A 19,009-nucleotide genomic window follows, 5' to 3' on the forward strand; every position below is an offset into this window, starting at 1 on the left:
GTAATCACCTCTAAGTCTGCCAAATGATGCTTCACCTCCCGAAGGACGTGGATGAGCTTTCCGGACGTCGATGGTGGGCACTGAGGAAATGGCTTATTACCTGCACCAGATTCCACCCCCCCTCCCCCCCTCCCCCCCCCCTTTACCCCCCTTCCACCCCCCCCACCCCCGTCCCCTTCCCTGCTCCACCCTCTCAGCTCACCCCCTCACAACCCCGTCCCAGCCCGCCCCCCCCTCGCACCATCTTCACCCCGCACCCCCTTCCCCTGCACCCCCCCCCCACCCCCTCCCTCTACCCCTCCCCCTTGCATCCCCTCCTCCCACCGGCACCATCCTACACCTGTGTAGGGGCCCCAACAACCCCACTGCCTTGTGGGCGTCTCGGGAGAGACCAAGGCTAAGGGAGTAAACCCTAACAGAAAATCCGGAGCGGAACCCCGTAGGCGGTCATGTGTCACCTTTGGCATGTTTCCGGCAGTTCCTGCAGCCATACTGGTGCCAAACGTCGTGTCCTGCACTCCTTTGGACCCCACCAGAAAGGCCGAGAGGGGGGTTTTGACGACTGGGCAACTCTCAACCTCCATAAATTTGCCCAGGCATGCGCCATGGAGAGGTCACTCCATAGTTGCCTCACAGCGACTGAAACAACACGGAAGGCAGCAGTTACGGGTTATAAGTCCAGATAAATTGGCGTAGAAACTGGGCGCCACGGGTTGCCTTTGTCGGTGGGAGAGGTCATTGCACCTCACTGGACAGCTACCGCCCGCCTCAAACCGGGCAGCCCCCGGTCAATAAGGTTCTGTCCCGCCACAGTCTGCCTGCTTCAATGGGTGCTTGGAGCTCAGGGTCATTGCCCGAAAGGTGGACTGATACACCGCACCAAACAACATGAAAAAAGGAAAGAAAGTACCAGCCCTTCGCTTTGCAAGCTGGAACGTCAGAACTATGTGTCCTGGCCTGTCGGAAGACCTTACACAAATCAACGATTCTCGGAAGACCGCCATCATTAACAACGAGCTCAGTAGACTCAATGTGGACATTGCAGCACTTCAGGAGACTCGCCTCCCCGCGAGTGGCTCTCTAGCAGAGCAAGACTACACCTTCTTCTGGCAGGGCAGGGATCCTGAAGAACCAAGACAGCATGGAGTGGGCTTCGCCATCAGAAACTCCTTGCTCAGCATGATAGAGCCTCCCTCAAATGGCTCGGAACGCATACTGTCCATCCGACTGCTCACCACCTCTGGTCCAGTACACCGACTCAGCATCTATGCTCCAACACTCTGTTCCGCACCTGAAGCTAAAGACCAGTTCTATGAACAACTCCATAACATCATTAGCAGCATCCCCAACACCGAACACCTATTCCTGCTGGGGGACTTTAATGCCAGGGTTGGGGCCGACCATGACTCATGGCCCTCCTGCCTTGGGCGCTATGGCGTTGGAAGGATGAATGAGAACGGGCAGAGACTGCTTGAGTTGTGTACCTATCATAACCTCTGCATCACCAACTCGTTCTTTCACACTAAACCCTGTCACCAGGTTTCATGGAGGCACCCAAGATCACGTCGTTGGCACCAGCTAGACCTCATTGTCACAAGGCGAGCCGCCTTAAACAGTGTTCAAATCACACGCAGCTTCCACAGTGCGGACTGCGACACCGACCACTCCCTGGTGTGCAGCAAGGTTAGACTCAGACCAAAGAAGTTGCATCATTCCAAGCAGAAGGGCCACCCGCGCATCAACGCGAGCAGAATTTCTCACCCACAGCTGTTACAAAAATTTCTAAATTCACTTGTAACAGCCCTTCAAAACACTCCCACAGGGGATGCTGAGACCAAGTGGGCCCACATCAGAGATGCCATCTATGAGTCAGCTTTGACCACCTACGGCAAAAGTGCGAAGAGAAATGCAGACTGGTTTCAATCTCATAATGAAGAGCTGGAACCTGTCATAGCCGCTAAGCGCATTGCACTTTTGAACTACAAGAAAGCCCCCAGCGATTTAACATCCGCAGCACTTAAAGCAGCCAGAAGTACTGCACAAAGAACAGCTAGGCGTTGCGCAAACGACTACTGGCAACACCTATGCAGTCATATTCAGCTGGCCTCAGACACCGGAAACATCAGAGGAATGTATGATGGCATGAAGAGAGCTCTTGGGCCAACCATCAAGAAGATCACCCCCCTCAAATCTAAATCGGGGGACATAATCACTGACCAACGCAAACAGATGGACCGCTGGGTTGAGCACTACCTAGAACTGTACTCCAGGGAGAATGCTGTCACTGAGACTGCCCTCAATGCAGCCCAGCCTCTACCAGTCATGGATGAGCTGGACATACAGCCAACCAAATCGGAACTCAGTGATGCCATTGATTCCCTAGCCAGCGGAAAAGCCCCTGGGAAGGACAGCATTACCCCTGAAATAATCAAGAGTGCCAAGCCTGCTATACTCTCAGCACTACATGAACTGCTATGCCTGTGCTGGGACGAGGGAGCAGTACCCCAGGACATGCGCGATGCCAACATCATCACCCTCTATAAAAACAAAGGTGACCGCGGTGACTGTAACAACTACCGTGGAATCTCCCTGCTCAGCATAGTGGGGAAAGTCTTTGCTCGAGTCGCTCTGAACAGGCTCCAGAAGCTGGCCGAGCGCGTCTACCCTGAGGCACAGTGTGGCTTTCGTGCAGAGAGATCGACTATTGACATGCTGTTCTCCCTTCGTCAGATACAGGAGAAATGCCGTGAACAACAGATGCCCCTCTACATTGCTTTCATTGATCTCACCAAAGCCTTTGACCTCGTCAGCAGACGTGGTCTCTTCAGATTACTAGAAAAGATCGGATGTCCACCAAAGCTACTGAGTATCATCACCTCATTCCATGACAATATGAAAGGCACAATTCAACATGGTGGCTCCTCATCAGAGCCCTTTCCTATCCTGAGTGGTGTGAAACAGGGCTGTGTTCTCGCACCCACACTTTTTGGGATTTTCTTCTCCCTGCTGCTTTCACATGCGTTCAAATCCTCTGAAGAAGGAATTTTCCTCCACACAAGATCAGGGGGCAGGTTGTTCAACCTTGCCCGTCTAAGAGCGAAGTCCAAAGTACGGAAAGTCCTCATCAGAGAACTCCTCTTTGCTGACGATGCTGCTTTAACATCTCACACTGAAGAATGCCTGCAGAGTCTCATCGACAGGTTTGCGTCTGCCTGCAATGAATTTGGCCTAACCATCAGCCTCAAGAAAACGAACATCATGGGGCAGGATGTCAGAAATGCTCCATCCATCAATATTGGCGACCACGCTCTGGAAGTGGTTCAAGAGTTCACCTACCTAGGCTCAACTATCACCAGTAACCTGTCTCTAGATGCAGAAATCAACAAGCGCATGGGTAAGGCTTCCACTGCTATGTTCAGACTGGCCAAGAGAGTGTGGGAAAATGGTGCACTGACACGGAACACAAAAGTCCGAGTGTATCAGGCCTGTGTCCTCAGCACCTTGCTCTACGGCAGCGAGGCCTGGACAACGTATGCCAGCCAAGAGCGACGTCTCAATTCATTCCATCTTCGCTGCCTTCGGAGAATACTTGGCATCAGGTGGCAGGACTATATCTCCAACACAGAAGTCCTTGAAGCGGCCAACATCCCCAGCTTATACACACTACTGAGTCAGCGGCGCTTGAGATGGCTTGGCCATGTGAGCCGCATGGAAGATGGCAGGATCCCCAAAGACACATTGTACAGCGAGCTCGCCACTGGTATCAGACCCACCGGCCGTCCATGTCTCCGTTATAAAGACGTCTGCAAACGCGACATGAAATCGTGTGACATTGATCACAAGTCGTGGGAGTCAGTTGCCAGCATTCGCCAGAGCTGGCGGGCAGCCATAAAGACAGGGCTAAATTGTGGCGAGTCGAAGAGACTTAGTAGTTGGCAGGAAAAAAGACAGAGGCGCAAGGGGAGAGCCAACTGTGCAACAGCCCCAACAAACAAATTTCTCTGCAGCACCTGTGGAAGAGCCTGTTACTCCAGAATTGGCCTTTATAGCCACTCCAGGCGCTGCTTCACAAACCACTGACCACCTCCAGGCGCGTATCCATTGTCTCTCGAGATAAGGAGGCCCAAAAGAGTACCAGTGTGCAAATTTCACACTGGTACTAATACATTGAACCATCTGTTGTTTAGAGGAGTTCCAGTGGTAGATGGGGCAGGTTGGTAGACTGTTGGGCTCTAGATTACACAGCTAATCTTCCCAAGGCACTCCCTGCTCTGCACCTGTCAGCAAGATCAACAGATCCATTGACTCATTGCTGCCTTTCATGACTGCAGCCACTAGACCTACAATGCATTCAAGTACACTAGCTGCAAATTCTCCCCTGATATCCAAGGGCCTTTCTCTCCTTGCTAGTTGCAGAATTGAGAGCTAGAGGCAGTGTGCAGTTGTCTGTGGCAATCCTGCTGGCAGAGTTGAGCTGAAATCATTGCTTCAAGAGCCTGCCTGTTCAAACATGCTGCTGTGAAAAGGGCACGTGTTGAATGCAACACCAACTCAATAATGTGGCGGTTACTAAGTGGAGGGCCCAATGACTGGAGTCAGACAGGTAGGTAGGGGGACTGCAGGCTGGCGTCCGCTGTTTTAGTGACAGTTGCTCGCTGAATCCCAATGTGTTCCTGTTAGTAACCGGATAATCAAACACATGATAGGAACACAGGAAAACCGAGGTTCCCTTCTTTCTATAATGGTTGATAACTATTCTCATTTTATCCACTTTCTTATTTAAGGGACACGGCAGGTCAAGAAAGATTCCGTACCATCACAACAGCATACTACAGAGGAGCTATGGTAAGCATATACAACCTGCTGGATTTTAAGTTCGCTTCTTCCCACAAAACCATCATTTCAAATTTACAGTTATTTTTGATTTTTAGACTAGTAGGAAACATTAAACCACTTTCCACAGCCAAGTTATTTTTCGAAAATCCCATTCTAAGTGACCAGTCCAGCTGAGCTGTGTGTGGTTAAAGTTCTCCACAACAACGTTGAGGTTGAACAATATTTTATATGCCTGATGCAGGGTGTTGCTTTGCATGTGATGAAACTCATCACTTTCTGACAAGACTCCTGGGCAGGACAGCACATGACAGCTCAGCAGTTTAACGCCAGGAAAGAAAACACAGTCCTCGTGCTTGTTGCAAAGGATCTGGTGAATATGTCCATTTAAATTTGGGCTGGACATATCTTCCCCCTCGTAATGCAGGCTGTGTGTGGGGTAGGGAAAAGGCTGGCCCAATTGAAATTCAAATATCTAGCCACATCTATGATCTGCCAGGCAGTGCATTGGACTGGCAGGGTGAAGACCTTTGGCGATTTGGTGGGAAGTGCATCGGACTGGCAAGGTGCGAGCTCACACCGTACTTTCTGCACATAGCACTTAGCCAGTCTCTGTTGGCTGTCTAATGGAGGCCAGTGTAAGGAGAGTACTCTGTTTTATTGTGCACTTCAGTAGCACCTAGTTATTGAATCTGAAATCCGAAAGAGAATTGAGGTAGCCAAGACCAGCCTAGTCAGAATGAAGGACTTAGTTACATTAAAGAAACTGACCCTGAATTTTAGGAAAAGAATGCTGAGATGTTACATTTTGTTATCTACGTTATATGCCTTGGAGGCATGGACGACAAACAGAGACTGTTGATAATCTGAATGCATTCGAGATGTCGACATATCCGAGGATGTTCTGCATATCCTACACAGACAGATTAATGAAGTGCTGGAAATGGCTGGAGAAAAGGAAATTAGTGTATAACATCAAAGAGAAAGATACAATACTAAGGTCACGTCATTAGAGCAGAAGGTAGACAGAGACAATTATTGGAAGGAAAGATCGACAGAAAACGTAGTGGGGGGGGGGGAAGCAGAGAAGAAAATGGCTGACAGATGTAATGGATTGGATGCAGTTGACCTATGCAGAATGTGTAAGGCAGCACAGGACAGACAGAGGTGAAGATCCATGACTGTCAATCTTCTGGAAAGAAGATGACACCAAACAACAAATTTATTGAATGCAATCTGCTGAGACCTAGAATGGGCCGTCTGCCAGGGTTGTCAACTGGGAGACTGCATTCGTTTCAGTAAAAATTGTGCATAATGTTTTTTTCACAGCATGTTTTGAAACATTTGATAGTAGAATAGCTGTACTTCACAGGGCTGAATAGAAAGATTGCAGTTTAGAAACAAATACTTCCTATTATTTACTCTTAAATAGTCTGTATACTGGTAATCTGCAGATTGTTGCCACTAATATTTCAAGGCAAAGCAAGGTAATGTTACTTGGTGTACAGTTATATATGCAACTATTTCCCCCCCAACCCTCCCTCTCCCTACCTTTTTGTCCTCTTGATGAGGCGCATCTTCAAGCTGCGTCTTTGACCAAATGTTTGGTTACCTGTCTAAATGTTTCCATAGGTGACTCAGTGTCAAATTTTGTTTGATAACTCTTCTGTGAAGTAACTTGGGACATTTTGCTATGTTAAAGGTGCTGTGTAAATGCCATATTCTGGTTTTGATGGAAGAAGCAGTGTAGAAATATACTCAGTATAATCTGTGCCCTTTGATTTATCATTTGTTTCTAGGGAATAATGTTGGTGTATGACATCACAAATGATAAGTCTTTTGACAATATAAAGAACTGGATAAGGAATATTGAAGAGGTGAGTATTTGCTTTGTTGAAGGCATTAAGATTTGTCAGCATTAACCAGACAGTTGATGCATACGGTAAATTTCCACAGGTCGCTTAGTGCTACAGTAGAGTTGTAATTTGTTGCTATGCATTTTGCCTTTTAATTGTTGAATCATTTTTAATGCTGCTGAGATGGTCATTGTCAATGGATGGAGAAATGATTTTATAAATGACCAGGTCTTCTGCTCCTCTTAACACTTCTAGACCATCTGCTAAATGAAAGCCAGCTCTATTTCAACAGTTTTTTTTTCTTGCATTGATTGCTCATTTGCATTCTCTGCATCCACGTCTGATTTGGAAACACTAATGGCAGAGCATTGCTTGCTGCACTCAAATTTAGGAACAGGAGTAGGCCATTCAACCCTTTGAGCCAGTTCCTCAATCTCTTCAATCCATCATTTTTGCTAGTTTATTAACTCAAATCCTGTTTGCACCAGCCATCTTGTATTCCCATCCTTTCCTATATTTTTATTTCTAAGGGAGGAATCTGAGGGTGGTGGCGGGTAGCTCGCTGAGACCAATAGTGCATTGCATAACAGCAGCAAGGAAAATTAAACCAGATCTTAGAACCTTTGTCAGATGGTTAGGGCACAAATCCCTGGAGGCACTAAAATAGTCACAACTGGAATACAGTGCAATTCTGGTCAGCATATTGCAGCATGGAGAGGCAGTACAAAAAAGGGTATCCAAACTGATGCTTAGTTTGTGAAATGTTGAAGAGCTTGTAACTGATAGCTCCAAGTCATTTCTTCTCCAGAGTAAGCAAGTACAGTATTCAAAATTTTTAAGAGAATGGATAAATTGAACCTGCAGTCAAGGTTAGTAATTTCCCAAACTGGTTTGTTTAGTTTAGAGATACAGCACTGAAACAGGCCCTTCGGCCCACCGAGTCTGTGCCGACCATCAACCACCCATTTATACTAATCCTACACTAATCCCATATCCCCACCTGTCCCTATATTTCCCTACCACCTACCTATACTAGGGGCAATTTATAATGGCCAATTTACTTATCAACCTGCAAGTCTTTTGGCATGTGGGAGGAAACCAGAGCACCCGGAGGAAACCCACGCAGACACAGGGAGAACTTGCAAACTCCACACAGGCAGTACCCAGAATTGAACCCGGGTCGCTGGAGCTGTGAGGCTGCGGTGCTAGCCACTGTGCCGCCCCAGCTTTGCTTTGTTTTGGTTTCTTGTCTGACCTGTGAAATTCAAAGTTTAATAGGGCATTGAAGTATTTATACCTTATGTTGCTAACATATTTTCTACTTAACAACAAAACAAAGACACAATTTCATAAGTGAGCATCGTTTTTATTTTAATGCCATGAGTTGGTGGAAGGGGGTGATTGTATTATATAACCAACTTTTGAGTTAGTGATATGTGCTTGAATTTGCTACTGAGCAATTGTCTAGTTTAAAGCTTATGTTTCTCAACATCGGAGCATAGTGACATTAAGAGAACAATGGCATGAAATCTTTACATAAAAATAGAAGATGCTGCATTTTTCACCAGAGGGGGCAGGGGAGGGAGAGAGAATGGATTGCTGGCAAAGGTGCCATGAACCTCTTTGGTGTAGCAACAGCCTGTGCATCAGTGCAGACGAATTTCTGATTTACAATAGTTAGATTAGCTATATTCTCATTTTCTTTGGGTTTTGTGCAAGAGCAGCACCGGCCGAGATACAGTGGAGGGGGGAGGTGTCAATATGCTGCCTTATCCAGTTTGAATCCGAACAGATGGGAGGAATTAAAATTGATCTAAATGAATTGCTATTTAAGATTTAAAAGCAAAGTGTCTTTTTACCTTCTTAGCATGCATCTTCAGACGTGGAAAGGATGATTCTGGGCAACAAGTGTGATATGAATGAGAAAAGGCAGGTGTCAAAAGAGCGAGGAGAGAAGGTAAGCCTGTACAAAATTGTTCATTAATTTAAGGCTAAGTAATGAGGCTCAGGTACAAATTGGCCTCATTTCTACTTTTTGTGTATAATCATTATTGTTGTTTTTCCAGTTAGCGATAGATTATGGGATTAAGTTCCTGGAGACCAGTGCAAAGTCCAGCATAAATGTTGAAGAGGTAAGAAATCTGAGGATAAGTTTATGTACTGATTAGCACACTGACAAATGTACATGCTTGTTACACAATTTAAACTAAACTAACCAGTTTATATTGAACGTAAAGCAGGCCCTGAAATTCTAAAGTGTAGTTAGAGCATGATAAGTTTATATAGGCAGTGTCCATTCTAAATATGGACATTTGTAATGAAGAATTAACAGTGCGTACAGATTATTATAGTTAATAACTCTGGGTTTTTATGGAACAGTATTTAATGAGCCTCCTGTAAGCAAACCTTGTTCCCTACAATCTGACAGCCAAGCATTTATTATCAACTTGCCCTGTGCAGTGCTGTGCACCCTGAGGGCTAACAGTTGCCCTAATTGGATGAGAACTGGAAATCACTGTAGAACTGAGGCTCACTGGAAATTCCAATGAAATTGGTAGTAAGTCTGTAAGTGTAAAAGCTGACTTGCACACATTGCACTGGGGGTCCCGAGATGAGGGAAGTGGGGAGGGGGAGCAACTTCAAAGGAGGTTCTAGCAGCTCAGACAAGTTATCAGATTACTATATTTTCCATATTTCGTGATTTAATTTCATGTTTCTGTTGTTCTATACCAATATATGTTTCACAATTATACCACTGTTTTACTTTGAGTAGCTGACATTGTCTATCAGAAGTTAGGATGGGGGTCCCTGGGAGTCTCTCAATATTGACCAGAGGGTCCTCCAAGTCTGAACCATTGAATTAATCATTGTTGACGGCAACATTAATTTGACCATGTTAAGACCAGTACTCTAGATGTAGATGTGATAATGATCATAGTGGGTTAGATACTCCTTTCAAAAACTTTTCCAGTCGCTCTAAGAAAGAAGTTGTAAAAATGAGTCCATAGGTGGACCATTTCTGCCAGACTTGTCTCCTCTTAACTCGTGCAGTGACATTGTATAATTTCAAACATGATGTACCTAATCTTGGCTTTTCCATGGAGATCATCCTTCTGATTTCATCTTGGAACTTGGTGAACTCCAGTTGGTTTCAGTTCTTTCCCACTAGTTCCCTTATTCCCCCCCCATCCCAGCTACTGATCCTCCATTTTCCCCCTTCTTCATCCATGATCACCAACTTCATCAGCCTGACCCTAACCCCTCCAGCTTCATTGCTACATCTTACATGTTACCACCCCATCAACAAAGGTAATTAGCTTCCATTTCCACAGCTCCAGCCTTTTTCTGAAGTCCTAATGAAACGTGTAGCCTTGAAACTATGTTTGTGCCTTTCTTTTCAGTCCTTATTTGAAGCCGTCTAATTGGGATTCCACCATGCCAACAGCATTGAAACCCACTCCCCGCCACCAGCTAAATGTCGCCATTGATATAACTGCAGCTATTTCCTAGCAACATCTGTACTGCCTTGACGGTGCTCCTCCTCTCATGTCCATCACCATGACACTGCCTGGTCCTGTTTTCACTCCTATCTATGCTGCTGTAGACATTACATCTCAAATTGCATCTCCACCTTTGTCCACACAGTTAATTCTGGTGTATACTAGGGTTCTCATATTTGACTTCATCCTTCATGATTTACATGCTACCCCATTGGTGATGTTGAGAAGCATGAGGTCAGCTTTCATATGTATGGCACTCAATTCTCAAGGGATGGGCAATAAATAGTGGCCTTGCCAGCGACACTTCCCAAGAGCGTATTTAAAAAAAAGAAGTGCCTCATCACCTCTTCCTTCGATACAATGGCATTTGCCACTATCTGCTGTTGTTTATTCAGCATTAAGACCTGGATAAACATGCACTTCCTCTAGATCATTGCTGAAACTGAATCTGTTCTCAATCCCAATGTGCTGGCTGCCTCAGCTGTCTCACTGCCTGGTTGCCACCTCAACTTGAGCCCACAGGTGTGGACCCCTCCTGTTGTTTCCTCCCCCATATCCAGCAAAGTAGCACAGTGGCGCAGTGGTTAGCACCGCCGCCTCACAGCTCCGGCGACCCGGGTTCAATTCTGGGTACTGCCTGTGTGGAGTTTGCAAGTTCTCCCTGTGTCTGCGTGGGTTTCCTCCGGGTGCTCCGGTTTCCTCCCACAAGCCAAAAGACTTGCAGGTTGGTAGGTAAATTGGCTATTATAAATTGCCCCTAGTATAGGTAGGTGGTAGGGAAATATAGGGACAGGTGGGGATGTGGTAGGAATATGGGATTAGTGTAGGATTAGTATAAATGGGTGGTTGATGGTCGGCACAGACTCGGTGGGCCGAAGGGCCTGTTTCAGTGCTGTATCTCTAAATAAAAAAAAAGTACTAAGACCTATTTTTTCTGCCTCTGCAATAACTCCCGCCTCTGTGCCTTCCTTTTCTTCTTCCCTACCTTCCTAATTGTCCTATTTACTGCGGCCTCTTCCTACTTGCTCCATTTACTGGGGCCCCCTCCTGAAACTTGAATCTGCACTTTTATCACTTTGCTGATGGACTTGTCCCACCCTCTGTTGCAGACCACCTCATGTATACCACTTATGAACTGTAATTCATCCACAGTGCCACAGCCCGTGTTCCCACCTACGCTATGGTTGCATTTCCCCTACATAGGACAATTGGGAATGGAAATGGGAGCAGAGACCAGTGAGGGAGATTGAATGGTCAAGGGCATCAAAGCCTACAGTAAAATTGGGTAGATGGTCTCACCCACGCTAAGGCCATGTTCCCATCACCAAGTTCCATGATACTGCCGGATCCTCCACTGGTGGCCTGTTCTTCACCACTTTCTTCAGTATCCTTTCCCTCTGTACTTCTGCCTTGCAACCTCCCTCGTTTGCTCTTGCCTCCCTGTGCCCACCTGGCTTGGTATCCACGCTGCCCTGTAACCTGCTCCAAGAAGCTTGTTTTACATAAATGCATTATGCATTTAATTGGTGAAATAGGATAAGATCATATCCACGCATACAATAAACTTTAAATGTTCCTATCACCTCAGAATATAAAGCACAATATCTTGCTAAAGCTAAAGATGCATCTCTCTCTACAATTTCGGTTTCATCTAAAGACTAGCCACTAATCTGGGTCTGAATAAGCAGAATCTATTTACGAGGGGGCTGTCAGTCATGTTGATTTAGTGGAGGAGCAATGGGCAGATTAATCCTGCAACTGCTGCTCTTATTTTTTTTTAAATGTTACAAACAAAACTGTTCATTTGCAACTGAAGGATTTAGTTAATTAACTGTGTGGTTAATGACCTGCTGAAATCAAAACTACTGTATCTGTGGTATGCACCAAATTTCCTTCCAAAATTGCAAACCTTTGGAGTCTTTGACAGAAACTAATGTAACCCTTGGATAAAATCAAGGGTGGATTTCTGAAAAGCTGGGACTGCAGTGTTTGCAATACCACAACCACTTTTAACTTGGAGACACAAGTTAGTTATGGAAATAATTCCAGATGTTTTGAATTGTTTGCATGTTCTAAACACTTCAATCAAAAGTTTCCTACCGAGTAAAGTTTTTAAATGTACAAGAGAGAAACTAAACCTGGAAGGAAATGTTAGTGTGAACCCCGGCTTGTGGCAGTAAACTCTTAGAGTTAGCACTATGCACATCAATTTGAACATTTGTACAAAATTACACGGAAGACTGAGAGAAATTATCCATTTTATCCCTTCACGTGCAGGCAGAATACAGCCATCATGGATAAATTTGCTTTTGGGAAAAAGCTGACTGCAGACTCGCCTCTTTCTGGCTTTAACTGGGTGGGAGGTATACATAGCTCACATCGTAATACCGATAAACTGTCAGGAAACTGTATCTTATCTTTTTGGGGGTAGTGATATTAAGAGTGCAGTATTTAGCATCTTGACTGCATTTCCTGAATGACAGGTGCATTGAAATGCACAGTAATGCATGTGTCTTTTCTTTGCAGGCTTTTATTACACTTGCACGAGATATCATGACAAAGCTGAACAGGAAAATGGTATGTAAATACTTCTGAAACAAAGTGGTTATGTTTTCAGAACTTGGTATCCAGATGCAGTTTGAAATGCTGAGAACCAGCCGTGTCCATTTGGAGTGCCTGTAAATAGCAATGATCTGATGAGTTTCACCTATTGTAGCACACGTTTTTTCCCCCCACTTTTCTTAACTCTACTACATGTCTTCCCCCGTATGAGGATCTCCCACTTTTCTCTGGCTTCCTTAAGGCTTGTGACAATTGATTAGAAGCTGGTAGTTGCTGTAAGTGCCACTTCAAGTTCTCCAGTATGACAGACCTGTTCATGTGAACAGTGACTGAGACAATGCATTCGTGTACACTTGCACTATCACTAGGTGAGCTTCCAAACCAACGGCAATAATCTTTTTGTGCTAGTATTTATTTTGTGACTCCTGTTTCTTGCCTTTACTTAATTCTTTGTGAGCTGCTTAGCCTTCAGTTATAAAGATATTCTAAATTAATATAAAACTAACTTTTAGCTATCGATGTCACAACAGTGACTCCAAAAGGAATCCATGGGTTGTAAAGTGCTTTCGACATTCATCAGGTGCAGTTTAAATGCAAATTTGTTTTTTCAATTGCTTTTCTGGTGAGAGAGGTCCCCAAATTAATTTCCGCAGTTATCTTGTAAAAGCTCAAGTACAGCGTAGGTAACAGTTGAAAGGAACGGTTGAAGGCACTGGGTACAGCAAATGTTATGGGCCCTGATAATATCCTGGCTGTAGTACTGAAGGCTTGTGCTCCAGAACTAGCCGCACCCCTAGCCAAGCTGTTCCAATATGGCTACAGCACTGCCATCCACCTGACAATTAGAAAAATTGCACAGGTATGTCCTGTCCACAAAATGCAGGATAAATCCAGTGATGGTAATGCCATTGAACGTCAAGGGGAGATGGTTAGGTTCTCAAGTGTCCGTGTCTCCACTCTTGTGCATCAATACCTCCTATAATTAGGCCTCAAAGCTCCAGTCATGCTGCTGGGCAATTCCGCTTCCAGTTGTACGAACACTGAGAATGACAGATTTGAAGTACAGAGCTCTGTAGATAAAGGATTGTCTGATGCTCCAGTAAACTCGGTTTCAACTGTTATCCCGTGAGGATTTTATAAGTGGAGGCCTGTCACTTCCACAGAAAGGGCAGCTGTTGCCTCACCCTGGTGTTTTGAAGAGCATTTTACAGGGATCTTGCCATAAAACTCTTGGGGAGAATCTTGTGCAGTTGCATAGGGCATGATTGCAGATGCTGTGTGCTGCTCACATGGGACCTTAGTTTTGGAATGGTACCTGCAGGAGCATGCCAGGCTTAGTTTCATGGATATCACTTAAGTTCTAGCTGTCTTATCAGGTTTCTACTGAAAGAGCAGAGTGCAAACATCATTGCTGAAAAAACAAATCCCAGCCAAGAGCCAGAGGTGACCTGGAATGATGCCTCTTGGTCTCATGCTATGTGGGGATTTGGCTGTTGCCCCAAGACCCCAGATAAGCCTCTGGATTAGATGGTGATTTGGCACCGCTTGGATTCGTGACAGTCTGTCTCTGATGCCTTGGTAAGAGACTTCAACCCTGGGGATTGTAGTGAAAATTTCAAGGAGCTTCTCCCAGGACCTAAAAGGGCATTATGCTGTTAATTATATTGAGATTCCTCTTGTGGTCATATGCTGTACACCAAAGCTATGCGGGGGATGTTATTTCGAAGATTGTGAGCTAATGGTAAAGGGTAACTGCCAAACTCTATTGTAAATGATTTTTGCTTGACGTTTAAAAGATTGCAGAAGCTGGTCTCAGTCGGAGATCAGACTCATGTACCTGCTGCAAAATAACACGGGCATTCGTGTGATATTTGTTTTCTTTTAAACGTCCCAACTGTTACCAGGTCACCATTTTTAAAAAAACAGGTACTGAGGCCAAAAGGAGAGGTAGGAGAAATAATATAGTGACTGGTCACTGATGTCCTGAAGTGATTTACTTCCTATCCCTGTAAGGACAGCTAATACAATAATGATACCTGATTATACACCAGCTTTGTAATGTCCTGGAGATTGTAGTTTTCATTTCCCAAATTATTTGTTTGGCTTCCCTTCCACACTGATGGAAGAATAGGCATTGGAGTAAACGGAGCAGTGAACATTTTCTAATCTAAACAATTAGACTGTTACAGAATCTTATTTGGTGATGGTCTTGAGGAAAGTGCAGGGCTTGGAGATAGAGAAGTGTGATGAGATGATGGTAGAAGTTTAGTCGAGATTATACTTGATTGTATGATGAGCATTGTTTATTGATCTCCTTGTGTCTCCACATATCAACAACTTACCTTTTATATCTTTATAACGATGCATTTCTCTGTTTCTAGAATGAAAACAGTCCTCCGGGAAGCAGTGGGCAAGTTAAAATCACCTCCAAGAACCAGTCAAAGAAAAGCAGCTTTTTCCGATGTACATTGCTTTGATGGACTTAAAATGACAGACTGCAGCATCCTTAAGGCAACCTTTCTTGCTTCTCTGAAAGCACAGTGTTGATCAGCCTGTGAAATAAATTCCACCTTCTGCTGCTGAGAGCTCGCTGTTTGCAGATGACCCGTTGGTCTTCCCTCAGTGGGTCTGTGCAAGTACACACTCGAGTGTCCCTTTCCCCCCAACCCCCACCCCCGCCATCCACCCTATTGGCTCGTATTCATCATCACTGTGATGAAAATGGAAATCGCTGAATTGGAGACGCAGGACTAATCTATGTAGACTTTAGTTTAACCTGCACTGCCTGCTGCAAAAGCTGTCATCTGTGTCTGGAACCATCCATAAAGTATGTATGCCAAAAATCACACCCCACCCCTCCAAAAATCATCTTGCCAGTCACGGTCTGTTCCAGGACCCCACCCTGAAAAATACTTCTACTTTTGATCTCTTTTCCCCCTCCCTGTTCCTCACCAAAATACATTTGGAGCTCATGGCTCTTATTTCATTTTGGGTAATGGTGTTTGGCGTAACTAGTTTAACATGAGCAGAGAATGAATATTATGAGCAGTAGCACATGTGGCCCTGGACTGCTGGAGCTTCTCTGGATAGGTTTTTTATTTTTCCAAATGCCCTGAAGTCAAATTAGCTGACTGCTGGCTCGATATCTTTTTAGTAAAACTTTCTTTTTTTGGGATTGATTTGTATCACCCACCCCAGAATCAGTTAGCTGCTCTAGGCCAATAGCAGGATTGTTAGTGGGATTGAATTGTTCTGGGTCAATATGGGGAAAATCAGCCAGGTTGCTACTCCTGATTTATGGTCAGTAACCACTCCAACCCCCCCCCCCAACCAACTACTTTAACTCAATTATTTGTGAGGACATAGGGCAAAGCCAGATTAGAGATTGAGTGATTCCTATGGCCAGATAGCCTGATTGGCTGTTCAGGGCTCACACATTTACTGTGGGCACTTTGGTGATGTCCAGCAGGATACTTATGGGCCAATGTCCCAGCAAGGAGTCTACCTCGAGAGACAGAGTGATGGAAGAACTGGTGGAAGTGAGAACAGAGGGGAAAACACACTCAACTATGTGACTGAAGGAATTTGGGGGAGCGGGGTGGCGGAGGAATAGGAGGAAGATAAGCCACCATTTGAAAGACAGCAACGTGAGCACAAATATGTGTGGCCGTTTTTAAGTATTGACTAAATGTAAGTTCTCCCTAGTTCTGCCAGACCGACTCACTGCTCTCTGCCCCACTCCCTCCTTGGAACCCCATTCAAGAGACTGCACCATATCTGTGACGGCCAAAACACCTGATGAAACTACACGTGTGTCCTCTTCAGTAACCTCTCCTCATTCCTCTACAGGACATTTGAAACCCACCCTCCCACTGGTATACGTACTTTATCGACAGCCCCTCTGTATTTTGCACTTTTACTTTTAACTGCCTCTTGCTACCAGACACTAACTTTGCTCTGACTTTTCTGATGCATTGTTAGATACATAATTAGATACAAGTGGCTTTCTCTTACAGCGCCAAGGTCTATGTGCACTAACTGCTGGAGCGTTAGAGTGATGACTCTTTCTTTTAAACCATAGTTTTATGCATTGTGTGGTGGTAGCAGAGTATCTGTGGCCTGCTTTTTACATCTGTCAGACTGCAGTAGCATGGTATGGCCCGTCTGCAATTTCAAAGTGTGTTAAACAGCATTGAACTAATTTCTTTATATATATATAAAAAAAACTTTTTTTAAATAAACAAACATTGTCAGAGCACATGTCCCACTTCAGTTGCATCTCGGGTGTCTTCGAAGCTGTAACTTCATTTGACTTGTCAGTGACCGTTTACTGGGAATTGCCTTGCTGTAAGGATGTGTGCACATATTATATGCCCGTCTCCAAGAACAACTTTCTCCAGCCTGTGATTAAATCAGATGTGCTTCTTGACGCAGCAGTACACTGGAGTAGATGCTCTGATGTATAAAAGTTTGCTATTTTCTTAAATGTAGCTACGCTAAATTGTAAATATATCGCGGAAGCCCGTACGAAGTTCACTTTCCGCATGGCAAGAGTGAGGTTTCTAAAAGAAACGATTTGCATTGGTAATAAATGCTTTCTTATTGTGAACTTATTCACAACACTGTAACAGTAAGACTGCAAAACTGGGGGTTGGCTTGCAGTACTGATACTAATTATCGTAAAGAAAGACTATTCCCTGTGGATTTTGCTGAAGTAACTTTATTTCATAAAACGATCATTGTGTATGGTTTACAAGAGACTCAACTATAGAAGAAAACGCATACTTGCAGCAGTATTACTGTTTCCAGGGCTGCACTTTATTATCGTCATTAATTCTTAAATAAACACTGAAGTTTATTTTAATCTAGGTCCTGTGAAATGCAGAATGTGGCATAAGTGAGTTTGTGGTAACTCAGCACGTGTAATTTGTGCCCATGATGGTATCATGTTGCATAAAACTACTTCATTTCTAGACAGATTTAAAATGGTTTTTTTTCTCTCTATGGCCTTACAAATAGTTTATTGAAGACACTTAACAGGGACCATCATTATTTTACTGCATTGTTATTACATTAAGAAAAATCACAACGCACTCCCTTCCTCTTGCCCCTTTCAAAAAAAAAAGTATTGGAAATTTTAAATGTTTTTTTTAAAAACTCTAAGCATCTGGAAGCATATTTGCAAGTCCCTGCCAGTATTGTAAGTTTTTGCAGCTAAATGAAAGGTATAGGTTCCTATGACAAGTGTTTTAACATTTGAATCTTATTAATTCATGTGTACTGATGTTCTGTTAAGTAAACTTGGTGGGTTTTATTATTCCTTGTGGACTTTTTTTTTATAATGAGTCTGAAATAAAGATTAAATGGGAAAATGAGCACAGTGGTCTTTAGTTGACAGTAATGCTATGTTCAAGCTGCTGCACGTGGGGAGGCTGGTTTCAGGATACTGCTCCCTGATGGATCTGTCTCGGTGTAACTCCTGGGTAGAGGCAACTAGGTGGCTTCTGGAAACTTGAACCCCATTGCGTGCATAATCACTCTACGAACATCGGAATAGGAGTAGGCCATTCAATCGCTCAAGTCTGTTTTGCCATTTAGTTAATTATGGCTGATTGGTGTTCTAACTCCATCTATGTCCCCCCTCCCCCCAAGTTCCATAACCCTAATAACCTTGCCCAACAAAAATCTATCCATCTCCGTTTTGAAATTTTCAGTTGATTCCCAGCCTCACCAGTTTCTTTGGGGGGTGGGGGAATGTTCTAGATTTCCACTATCCTTTGTATAATTTTTTCTTCCAATTCTTGCCTCTTACACATTCCTGATTTTGATCCTTAATTGCAGGCTGCATCTTCAGCTGCCTAGGCCCTAGCTCCGGAATTTCCTCCTTAAAGCCTACTTCATTGACCAAGCCTTTGGTCACCTTCCTAATATCTCCTCATGTAGCTCAGTGTCAAAATATGTTCTTTGTCCCAAGATGCTTAACTAGAGTGATATTTTGTTATGAAAGGTGATATATAAATGCGAGACTGAGTGAGACCGGCACAGTTTAAAAGTGCAGCAGGAAGAAGAGCGACTGAGTGAGACCGGCACAGTTTAAAAGTGCAGCGGCAGCGTGCCAGAGTTTTGGGGAAAAAAAGCCAACGGTGATGTCACAGGAGAGCTGCAAGGTGATTGGTTGGTGAGTCACTGCTGTTAGGGAATAGCTCTAACTAGCTGGGTACGTATCTCGGGTAAGAAAAGTTTAAAGTTTGTTTCAAA

The 19,009-nt window shown here is 44.4% G+C and overlaps 1 protein-coding gene across 1 annotated transcript in view; it reads left to right on the forward strand.

Annotated features, from left to right (window-relative positions):
• LOC137350583 (ras-related protein Rab-8B) overlaps positions 1-18,126 on the forward strand; it is a 77,889-nt gene extending 59,763 nt beyond the window's left edge. The window contains exons 3-8 of the mRNA XM_068015255.1: positions 4,785-4,845; positions 6,633-6,710; positions 8,557-8,646; positions 8,756-8,821; positions 12,716-12,766; positions 15,133-18,126. Coding sequence (XP_067871356.1) covers positions 4,785-4,845; positions 6,633-6,710; positions 8,557-8,646; positions 8,756-8,821; positions 12,716-12,766; positions 15,133-15,228 — 442 coding nt within the window. The 3' untranslated portion in view covers positions 15,229-18,126. The remainder of the gene's footprint in view (positions 1-4,784; positions 4,846-6,632; positions 6,711-8,556; positions 8,647-8,755; positions 8,822-12,715; positions 12,767-15,132) is intronic.
• The last annotated feature ends 883 nt before the right edge of the window (positions 18,127-19,009 follow it).

This window comes from Heterodontus francisci, chromosome 35, assembly GCF_036365525.1.
Source record: "Heterodontus francisci isolate sHetFra1 chromosome 35, sHetFra1.hap1, whole genome shotgun sequence".
In the NCBI taxonomy this organism is placed as follows: domain Eukaryota; kingdom Metazoa; phylum Chordata; class Chondrichthyes; order Heterodontiformes; family Heterodontidae; genus Heterodontus; species Heterodontus francisci.